Raw genomic sequence first — 11,868 nt, forward strand, 5'->3', positions numbered from 1 at the left:
TCGCCCAAGAGGTCCAGGGCCAGGCATCCCGAACGTTCGCCATCTTGGCCGAAGAGCCGTACGGTGAAGTCCCGGAGACCACAGCCATATAAACCTGACCCTGTGGTGCACTCGTCGCGTACGCGTTCTCGCGCCTCACGGCAAGGTGTTTGGTGATTTGATTCTCTCGAGATGCCGGGAGACGGAAGCTACGGAGACCACTATTTAGATTCGAGTCGGCCCCACCGGAATCTCTCGAGTTCTATATTGGAGGCAGCCGCCCTCATTCGCCCGCCCAGGCCCAACTCCTCCAAATGGAATCCCTCCGTCCAACACCCGAGCTCGGCCTCCGCAGCCTCTCCTCGGCGCCTCTCTTCGAGCTTCCAAAGCGGGCGCGAGGAGTCCGCATTCCCTTTCAATTTCGCTCTGGTCCCAGGCTCCGGATTCGGTCGGAGAAGAGAGAGGAGTTCCGCGCCTCCGGATCCGTCGGATTCGAAATCGATGCCTCCGATGGAGGCCTGGCCAGAGTACTGCGGCAGGCGGCCGCCGGATTCGCTGCGGCAGCCGCTGCTGCTATGATCTCCATGTACGGCTGTGATCCTCCGGCCCTCGCGGAGTCCCTCACCGTTGCCTTCCCGGTTTCCAGAGCTCGCGAGGTAAGAGGGGAAGAAAAAAAGATTTTCTTGAATATGGTCGGACAATATACGACCTTTTTTTCCAGAAAAACAAGAAATCATGTTTTTTAGAATAATATATGAATATTGGGAATTAAATTTAAGTTAAAAGATGCGGTTTGGTGATGTTCTTTATTTATTTCTTATGAGTATGTTGTTACTCCGTCAGGTGAATACAGTGCAGAGAACTCTGGTGGAGGCTTGGGGCTTGATCCGTGAGACCTTCATAGATCCAACTTTCAACCATCAAGGTACCGTGCCAAAATTTTCCTTTTCTTTTGTTTATTATTATTATTAGTATTATTATTTTCAAACCTCCCTTAAAAGTTGACGTTTTGAAATCTTTATCATTCTAAGAAAAACGTTATTTGATTTATTGACTTTTATTGTTCTGCCGATTTGTTTGGGCTTTCTTGTCGGATTACATCACCGGTCAGTTAGCTACTGGTTTTCCATTTCAACGAGAAATTTTATTGCTCGAGCCCTTATAAAGCCTCATAAGGTGTTACTGGGAAAAATAAAGCCTTACAGTGGGGTAGCTTCGGTTTACGCTCCCTGCAAGGTTGTTTAAAGATTCAAATATCTTGGAGAATGCATGAGATTCCGGTCCCGTGATGTGAATCTGGATTTTCAGTTCGTGCGGCTGCATGGACTAATGGAACTTGAAACATATGTGATGGGCCAAATATGAGTTTGGCAATGGAAACATGTGCAGCAGATGTACGGTTTAAGAGATGATAAAGCTCTAGATGAATGGTCCATGCAAGATCAAGGAAACATCGGAGCCTGGAAGAGTGGCCAGGGTTGGCCAGTTATCTAGACCTAGTTGGTTGGTTATTTGGGGATTAATGCATTGCGGTTTATGGATTGTTATATATGGCTTGATGGTTGGCAGCTTAATCTTTGTGGCTGAGGCAGCACGGGGGTCTCCTTTTATTCAGATTAATGGGGCTGAGATCACCTATGCACCTTAAATCATAACATACAAAGCAAAAGGTCCAAATGAGGTTTGAATTCTTGCTATGAGAAATTGTTAGTTAGCTGCCATATAACTAATATGCAAAATCTTTTCCTATTATTTAATTTAACTAGGGTGTTGAGATGATATGCCACTCATTATGTTGCATGAGTAAACTGAACAATTCTCTTTTTTTTTTCCTTTTGTGAGCAAAAATTGAACTGAACAATTTGAAAGTGATAAACAACATTGACTAACCATGTGCATAACAATATCACTTGGACTTCCATTATCATACTATACAAGCCTGGTCCATATATTTCTGGTTGGCCTTATTCATTTTTTTGAATCTTTCACGTCGAAGCTGTATCCATTGATAAAGTTGAGCTTCCTTAAGTTCTTTGGTACCTTGTCCTAGTGATGCGAACCCACGAGGATTAGATCCTTAGAACCCACGAACAAGATGATATTCTAACCCCAAGAAAGCTAAAACCAGATTTGGATGATCCACTAGAACCCTTGAATATGAAGAAACAAGGACCCAAAGTGCTGAAACGCCACAAGGTTGATCAATCCTTGATAAATTTAGGCAGTTCAATGAAGAACATAAGAGAAAGCTTCTCTCAAATCTGAAATTCAGAACAAACTCATTGTTTTTCATTCTCTACATGACCTGAAATATAAATACTAGTCTTGGAACACCCCTCCAAGCATAGGAAACACAAAGCATTAATTAACTACCTTGAAACACCCCTCCAAGCATAGGAAATACAAAGCATTAATTAACTACCTTGGAACACCCCTCCAAGTATAGAAAACACAAAGCATTAATTAACTACCTTGGAATATCCCTCCAAGCATGGAAAAGACAAAGCAACTAATGAGAAGTTTCAAATGATGAAAAGTCTTCATAAATTCATGCACCCCATTAAATGAAGATAAAAACACCATGTTGAGCTCAAATTAATGAAGTCCAGATTCAAATGAATCAGCCCATGTATGAAATTCAGCAAGATTTCTTCATTTATGGTAGATTTGGCCCAAGTGTCATCAACAGCTCTCATCTTCTACTTGAATGACATTGATGACTTCTTGTAAATTGCTCAAGCCCAGCTTTATATTTGTAGATCCACTCGAAGCTTGCCTAGCCCATATGTTTAGAACAAGCCTAATCAGAGCTTTTCTAAGTCTTTTAGCCTGGGACCTTGTAATAGGCTCACTTGGAATGTGCAAAGGATCACTTGATATACTTGACTCAGCTTGTTCCTCTTGATGAGTCACATCACCTAGTCTCTCGTCCTTGATCACCCACCTCTTTTCAGACTATTCAACTGAAGTTGGAAGGCCCTCTGGATTGGACTGTCCACGACTTTTGCTGCCCCTCATCATTATCAGTACATTGCATATCGGACATAGAAACCCTGGGTGTACACCATGGAAAATTCCCTTAGAGCATGGAATCTAAATGGTCTGCAGATGAATTTTTTCAAGCATCATTTATAACTCATGCAGGTGCATCAAGGTTTCATACATGCAGATTTTTGACAAATGAAACTTACTTTTTGTACCCTATTGCAGTCTTCCATGTGGAAAATTCTACCAAAGCATCATTTCATTTCTTCATTTTCCAAATAATTGAAATATTTTGGAGTCTCTCATTGAAGGATTTGATCTGGATAACATTGACTTATCTTGAAATTCTTTCCCCTCCTCTACCTGTTTACTATGAGAATAAATCTTAGTTGTTGTTGTTTCTACAGTCTGTTACGTTCACTTTAGCTCTTATCATTCTGAGTTTTGTTAGTTGTTTCTATTCAAGTTCTTTCATGAGATTATTCTTTACAAGATTATTTTTTTGCAGATTGGGATCAAAAACTACAGCAGACTATGGTGGAAATGTTTCCACTGAAGTCAGCAGATGCAGCATATAACAAAATCAGTGGAATGCTTGCATCCCTTGGGGACCCATTTACTACAATTATTAGCCCAAAGGTTCTTGGTTTCGAAACAAGCCTTGTCTTTTCATTTTTATGTTCCATTATTTGTTTTTACTTATGCTTGATGTTGAATATTTCATCTTCTTAAATCTATTAGGACAAATGTTCCAAATTTCAAGGAAAACTTTTCTCTCATTAGGTGCAACTGTAACTCATGGCATTTATATCATAAAACTTTCTATGTTGTGCTTTGTCACTCGAGCTCAAAGGGAAAAACAGTCACTTACCAGCATGCATGAGGACTTATTCCTTTTCTGTTGTCACCTTTCTTACTTCATGCAAAAATTCCCTTGTATTTTCACTCCTGAAATTAATTATGTTCCATTTTTATGCAATTAGAATGTTAAAAAAAATCGTTATATTTTCAGTGTTGGAATTAACTACGTTCCATTTTATGCAATTATAATGTTATATCTGGGTAGGTCATTCTCTTAATTGGCTCTTGCAATTGAGGCCATAGTTGGACCTAACAATTGTTCTCGAATTGCAGGAGTATCGAAGTTTCAGAATAGGTAGTGATGGAAATCTGCAAGGAGTTGGTCTCTTTATCAACAAGGAACCAAGTTCTGGACGCTTGGTTAGTAAAACAATTCTTCAAGTCCATCTCTTCTTCATCTAGCTTTGTTTTACTGCAGTACTTGCATTAGTTATATGATGTCTGCAGATGACATTTATATAGTGTTAAAACAGAAATCGATATGATGTGCCACTGTTGTGTGTTTTATTGAAACACCAACCTTTACTTATTAATGTCAATATTGGCACAGGTCGTTCTGTCTTGTATCGAGGGAAGCCCAGCTGATCGAGCTGGCATACATGAAGGGGATGAGCTGATTGAGATTGATGGTAAGTTTAAAACAGAGCAGTTTCCTTTTTCTTTTCCTGCTTACTTATCAAAATTATGTGCATTTTCATCCACATAATTTAATTTTGAATCTCGTTTTCTTGATTGCTTTGAGATGGAAAAAGAAGCACTTGACTCTGTAAGGGCAATGTTCTTAAATAACCACACTAGATGTGATTCATAAGTATCTAAATCTTGTTAATTTATTTGCTCACTACAGTTTTTTAATCATAGGTTTAGCTGGAGTTTTAGTTTCTCTCTGTATTAGTAATCGAAATAAAATTTTGTAGTATTCCTTTTCCTTCTTATAAAAGATTTATCACTCAATGCACTTTAGTTTCGAAATATTTTTACAATCCTTAAACCTATTCCCAAGTCATAGTTGTCTTATATATCCTAAATCCTTTTATCCATAATGATATCATCATGGCTCAAGTATTATACTTATACCACATATTCTCTGCCTCACTTTGTTCACTTTGTATTTTCTAACACAGATCTTTACATTTATCATCTAATTATTTTGATAAAGAGTAGATAAAATCTGGATCTTTCTCATTTTCAAATAATGAATATCAGAAGTGCCATAATCATGGATAACAAGCCTATCTTTTCTTTTAAGTTCCGTATTAGTTATTCTTTGCAATCCATTCTTCTCAAAAGTTAAATCCATGACAAAGTAACCTTTATAAGTTAAATTTTGTAACCACCATCGAAGTTTCCCCAGCTACCCTTGTGCTTTTGCAAAAGGTCCAAATCTTTCATTTTACGAGGCTGCCTTCTACCTATCTTACATGAAAGATGCAGTCTTATTCAGTTCTTATCTACTATATCCTGTACTGTGGCATTTTTTTTAAACAATTATACTCATTTCCTTACTCCACATATTCTTGTTCCTACATAGATGACATTACAATTGTGCCACAAGGCCTTCTTATCAGTACAAATCGTCCAGGTGCATGCAAAGCGTCTTTTCAGTTGTTAATTATTGAAGTCATCTTACTACATTGCTTTGCATGTGCAAAATGAATTTAACTCTTGCAGAAGAAAACAAAGTAGAACGTCTACTAGCATTTTCACATGTTAATTATGTGAAGCAGAAAATTGTGTCTATGTAACTGATCCATTCTAGAAGATATCAATAAGACTGATTCAGTGTTCTTTTGTTCTTTGTTATCAGGAGAGAGTCTTGCTGGAATTGATGGTGAGGCGGCAGCTGTGAAGCTTCGAGGGCATGTTGGAACAAGTGTGACAGTAAAGCTTTACAGAGTAAATACCCACTTAGTTTCTTCATTTCATGATGCATTAATAGTCATGAAGAGCATTTTTTTCCCAATTAGTGTATTAAAATTGTTTTTTTTTTGGTGGCAATCTAAAATGCAAATAATCTTTTAGTCTTCTATGTTAAAGTGTCATTGTGTGTAGTATAGCTCATGCAAAGCTTTAAAGAGGTAAACTGTTGTTATTATTGCTACAAATTATTGATACAATTGCTATCCTGAATACATCGTTATTTACTTATATAAATGTGAAGACAAACCTTAGCTTAATTTTTAAATATGATTTACTTACTTTACCATCTCCACTCCTTTCCCAATGCCTTCTAAGTTGTTGATATAATAAATTCACATCCATTTTTTTTCCTTCTCCGATAATCTGCAATTTTGTGGAGCATATGCCATTTTCCCAGTAAATGACTCCTGGCAGTTATTTCCCCTCATGTTTTATCCTTAAGTTGACAGAATTTCTGCAAAGTGCATATACAGAGAGTGATTGATGGGTATATACACTGGAATTTCCTTAGCAACATCAACATGCTTGACATGAAGGCCCAGACAAGTTTATCGCATTCTTATTTCTCTCTCAGAAAGCATATGTATAGTTTAACTGATGCAAAATCTGACTTCCCAGGGGATGGATCATGGAAGCAGCAATGGTCTTAGAGAGGTAGAATTCTTTACCTTTTTTCATAAAAAATCATATATGGAATATCAGTTATATATGTCTTTAGCAGATAACACTTGCTAAACTTCTCCAGTAGAATGATTTGTGTGAACTTTCTTTCTCTTTTAAAGTTTTCACTGATGCCATATTACATTTTAAATCCATGGTTGTGTTGGATGAGTCCTGATTGCAGCTCTACAACTTTTTTGTTTTCACTGAAGGTGAAACTTTCTCGTGAGTTTATTAAGCTGTCACCTATATCTAGCACTGTCATCTCTTATAAATCAAGCGATGGACATGAGTCGAAGACTGGATATGTGAGGCTATCTGCATTCTCACAGGTGCTGGTTCTGAAGCTATTTTTGTTGCATGGCAAGCATTAATTTGATGCAATCTTCAGGAAGTTAACTGATTTTTTAATGCATTTCTTTTATTATCTGAATAAGCTTGTCAAATATAGCAACTGGGTATGCATGGTATTCGTTCGGGATATCTGGTTCAAATTTTCGAATCTGATTTTTTTGACATTTTTTTCTGATTGGATATCTGTCACTCAGTCTTAGATCGAGTGAAATTGGGCAACTTTATCATGGTTCTTGATTAGGTTGTCCTCCTGGAAGATCCTTCTTCTTTAACATGGAAATGTTACTATGATGTAACATGTAAATCAATTTCTTTTTTCTGAGTTGGCATTATGAGGTCAAGTAGTTCTCATCTATTCTTTTCTTTTTTAGATGTAACTTCCGTTGTTACCCTAATCAATGCTGAGGAGATAACGATTTTTCACGTCAAAATAAAGGCATTATCAGATCATTTGCAAGTGTCAGATTTCTGTTAGTGACGAATCGGCCAAGACCAATCTGATACCAGTCAGAGCTGATCAACTAACATGAGGAAGGATATATTAACATCTAAAATTCCATATCCATGATCATGGAAAGCGAAAGATTTTATTCAAATTTATTACATACTTTGTCATGCTATTGTGTATGATATTAATTTCATCGAATATATATATATATATATATATATATATATATATATATATATATATATATGTATATATATATATATATATATATATATATATATATATATATATATATATGAGTAGGCTATTTTAGATCATCTAAGTGTGTGTTTTTCACTTTTCTTCCTTTTGAAACTTTTAATTTAACTAACAGGCGAAAGATATATCCCTAAATTCAACTCCAAAGGAAGAGTCAACCATGAAAATCGTATATTAGTAGAATACCCTAGTGATAGTGGATGTAGTTTGACTATCACCAAGAAATATAGGGAATAACAATGATAAGTGAATCTGGGAGGCTGAGGGCCTCCTTTCACCTCAACAAAATAAAGGGTAATAAAATGATAGATCTTTGTGAAAACACCATGTATTGAGAGGAACTTATTTGGTCCTGTATCTGATCTTCACAAAATTTGTTAGCTCGTACATATTACCAACATGATTTATTGCATAGGGACCTTTTTTACACTGGATTCTAGTGTGATCTGGATGCAATATTTCTGAAAATCTAATGCTATTGTTTAAATAAATTACTTTGTTTATCTTTCTGATATCAATATTTGTTTGCATGTTTCTGATCAGAACGCTGCTGCTGAGATGCAGAATGCTATTCATCAACTGGAGGTTCAAGGTGCTCAGTCATACATACTAGATTTGCGTAATAATCCGGTGGTTAATTCTCATGACTCATTAAATATTTTAACTGTTCCAGTTAGATATATAACATCTCATCAGTCTGATCTCTTCATGTTTTCCACAGGGAGGTTTAGTGAAAGCTGGACTTGATGTTGCCCAAATATGGCTGGATGGTGACGAAACTCTTGTGAACACTATTGACCGGGATGGATATTTGTTACCTATCAATATGGTCAATGGACATGCTATAACGCATGATCCACTTGTTGTTCTTGTTAGTTTTCCCTCCATTTTCATAAATATTTCAAATTATTTGGTAATTCAAAACAATATGGTGACTGATTTTGCAAGCATGCATGAATATTCTTCTGCGGCAAAGTGTTGCCTTATAAATCTTTGGTTCGGTCAATTTACTGTCTTGTCAAAGCCCTCTTCGTTAATAGTTAAAAACGTGCACAAATCTTAAAATGATTGCTTTGCATGTTAGATTAAAAAAAAGGCACTCCGGTGCACGAGGTTCGCGTGCAGGGTTTGGGGTAGGTCAAATGTATGCAACCTTGCCCCCACATGTAGGTAGGCTGTTTTTGTGATTTGAACCCGTGACAGCGAGGTCAAAATGGAGCAACCTTACTGTTGCGCCAAGGTTCACCCTTCCTCTGCATATTAGATGGTATTGTTAAATAATTCTATGAATTATTGTATATTATACCAAGAAACTAGCATAAATATCAATTAATTAACTCCTGTTAGGGCTCTATTTCTTTGCTTTTTACTGCTTTTTACTTTCCATAAATGACTGGTTACTCCATCTTGAGCACTCTTTAAGTTTTTATTGAGCTTATCCTATTTGTAAAAATTCTATTTGTATGTCACATGCTTCTTTATTACCATTGTCTTTTCAGTCTAATATGTACTTTTAATAATTAATCGCAAAGTTGCACTTCTTCTTGATCAGCTTATTATATATTTGTCGGACTGGAGAGAGTGCAATTTGGTACTTCTCCAAGTGACTTCTTTTTTGTGTTTTTGATTTGTCAAGACAGGTTAATGAAGGTAGTGCAAGTGCAAGTGAAATCCTGGCTGGTGCATTACATGATAATGGTCGTGCTATTCTCGTTGGACGCAAAACCTTTGGTAAAGGAAAAATTCAGGTATTCTTCATTAGTTTCACATGATAAACTGTATGAGTTCTTCATATAACTGTAACTCCTAAACAACCTCATGCTCTTTGACCGTTGACATGGTCAGAGATGAATTCTTCCATCTGGACCCAAAAAGGGGAGAGACTACATGGCACCTCCACTATCAGCAGTCTGATGCCATAGAGAATGGCAGGGCCTAGAGAACTTAAAAGTTCTTTGTTCCAGTTTATCTGATTCAAAATTTTAATTACCATTTGGTCACTTATAATAGTCATAATCAATTAGTTCTTTGAGCTCTTGTCAAGCATTTAACCTATGCCATGATGTTGTCTATAAAATTGCGATGCAGAGTGTGACTGAGCTTCATGATGGTTCGGCACTATTCGTCACTGTTGCAAAGTACTTGTCACCAGCGCTGCATGACATTGATCAGGTTGGCATTACACCTGATGTACAATGCACTCCGGATGCACTAACTTTACCCAAAGCATTGCTATTGAGAGATAAGAGCACAACCTCTGCTTTGGAGTCTGATTCTTGCATCATGGTGGCAGAACACGAGTTGGAGATCCAGCAGTCAAAGGGAACAGCTTCATGAGTAGAATCAGATTTGCGACCATTCCAGTCTCAAGCAAATTTATATAATCAGTGATAAATATAAATAATGGTAATTATCTTTGTAAGCTAGCATTACAATGTACGTACCTCATCTGTTGAAAAACTATGTTAAGATCAACAGACCGCAAGTGTATACACGAAAAGAAAAAGAAAAGGTTAATGCATCATATATGCAATTAGTTATGAATTATTATGATGAGATTTAGCAAGGGAAAATCCATACTTTTTAATGTAAATATGATCTATCAATCTTTTTATGCCCCTCGGTACTCATGTTGCAGTAGCTGCACTAAAGTTCCTGATTCCTGAATGGGCTATTAGGCACAAGGCCTCACAGTTCAGGCAAGGTAAGACTTCTACGAGTTTATAAACGGCAAGTTTGGACGTATTAAAGAATCATATGCAGCTTTAGATTTATTTGGTAAGTATTCAGATTTAGATTTTTGAAGATATATAATCCAAGAGTCCATGGAACCTTTGCTTGCTAACTTGAGGGGCTGATATTTATGGCGGCTAGTGTCACCTGAGTTAGTGGAAGGCATTCAAGTATGAAATATAAAATGTCTCTAGTCCATTTGAGACACTTGAGTGGATGCAACAATTAATAGCATGGTATATCAATTCAAAACAAACCTGAAGTGTGGTTGATACATGTAGATTTATAGTCTTCTGTGAGATTATCTAGATGCCTTGCGTCACTCATGTATGCTAAAAGATGAATAAGGCAGCTGATTGGATGGCATCGTGCGTTGCCCAGCATTTCGGTGGCTTTTTATAGAATAGTTTAGAGTTTTCTCTTCTTTCTATCGCATTCTTCTCTTTTTGATTTTGTTGGATGTACTCATATTAAAATGGTATGAAAGTATCCATGTTATCAAAAAAAAAAAACACGTCTATTTGATTTGTCTACTTGTTAAATAGACTTGGTTCGGATTTAGAGTCTTGATCCATTTAATAATTAAATTAGGTTGACATGATTATTTTCCAACTATTTAACTTATTTAAGGACAGAGTTAAATGTTCGGGCCATGGACATAGGGATAAATACATCAACCCAATTTGAGATAATCTTGTTACTTGTTTCAACCTGGCTCGATAGGTCACGTATCTTTGGATGGATGCTTATATAATTTTACATTGCTCTTAAACGTGGTTGATGGAAAAAATATTGGACACCTGGACCTTAGGCCTGATCGACCTTTTTGTCCTCGGACGTAAACTGAAGTGAAATACTTCGGCTCCCACCGAGGAGTCGCCAACCACGGAGAACAATTGGCACGCATCGATAAGGGTTGACAGCTCGATTAGCACCAATACCGTAGTCGTTCCACTAGTCACTGTCTGGCCATCATTGCACGCCACGTCAATTCGGGTAACGACAAATTGGCTTCCCTATATAAGGAAAGCAACTCAGGAGACCTCAGGTACGCAATATATACACAATACACTACTCTTCTCATAGAGCTCTCACTCTGCTGAAATTTCTCCCTTTCATATTGTTGCCTTATTCTTTTGACTTAGCCATTGGAGAGTGCTTGCCGAAAATCCACCAACAAGTGAACTTCTTGCAGGCCACCCGGCGGAGGAGTTCAGCGCCCAACGCCTCAACTAGTCTGCTTAGCTCGTCTCCAACCAACTTCAGGATCGTCCGAGCTGCGCTCCTACATTAGTTCGAATACAACAGCAATGGTGGTTATCATCTATATCTATATTATACATTAAAGGAGCATCCCAAACTCTCTGAAGCATGCTAAATGGCAAGCATTGAAACTGCCAGCGCGCTTTTATTTTTTATTATTAATATTACTTTGCTTCGAACCCATCCGCTAATTAGATAATGCTCGTGTTCCTGGATGCACCCTAAACAGGAGTGGGGCAACGCTACCTCTTTTTTTTTGTAAAAGCGGCTACTCATGTCATATAATTCTAACGTGAGTACATCCCGCCAAATTAGGAAAAGTAAGAAATACAAAGAAGGAGGAACATCTGATGCGGATGTCCAAAAAAAATCTCCGGAATGCCGGGCGACAAAGGAGGCGACCCAGT

General features: G+C 37.4%; 1 protein-coding gene across 4 annotated transcripts; it reads left to right on the top strand.

Annotated features, from left to right (window-relative positions):
• Positions 1-254: 254 nt before the first annotated feature.
• LOC103720336 (carboxyl-terminal-processing peptidase 3, chloroplastic) lies at positions 255-10,058 on the top strand. 4 transcript variants are annotated; one of them, XM_008809990.3, is made up of 13 exons: positions 255-635; positions 823-904; positions 3,473-3,603; positions 4,099-4,185; positions 4,376-4,454; positions 5,633-5,721; positions 6,364-6,399; positions 6,618-6,737; positions 8,030-8,095; positions 8,187-8,336; positions 9,106-9,213; positions 9,554-9,637; positions 9,759-10,058. In XM_008809990.3, exons 1-13 carry the CDS (start codon positions 294-296, stop codon positions 9,804-9,806), a joined length of 1,422 nt encoding a protein of 473 aa, XP_008808212.1. In that variant the 5' UTR covers positions 255-293; the 3' UTR covers positions 9,807-10,058. The 4 variants fall into 4 exon arrangements, with proteins under 4 accessions (XP_008808212.1, XP_008808211.1, XP_008808208.1 ...); XM_008809989.3 differs by having other exon boundaries at positions 256-635; positions 8,009-8,095; XM_008809986.4 differs by having other exon boundaries at positions 256-635; positions 9,554-10,058.
• Positions 10,059-11,868: the final 1,810 nt, after the last annotated feature.

The sequence above is a fragment of the Phoenix dactylifera genome, unplaced genomic scaffold (assembly GCF_009389715.1).
Source record: "Phoenix dactylifera cultivar Barhee BC4 unplaced genomic scaffold, palm_55x_up_171113_PBpolish2nd_filt_p 000207F, whole genome shotgun sequence".
NCBI classification, from domain to species: Eukaryota; Viridiplantae; Streptophyta; class Magnoliopsida; order Arecales; family Arecaceae; genus Phoenix; species Phoenix dactylifera.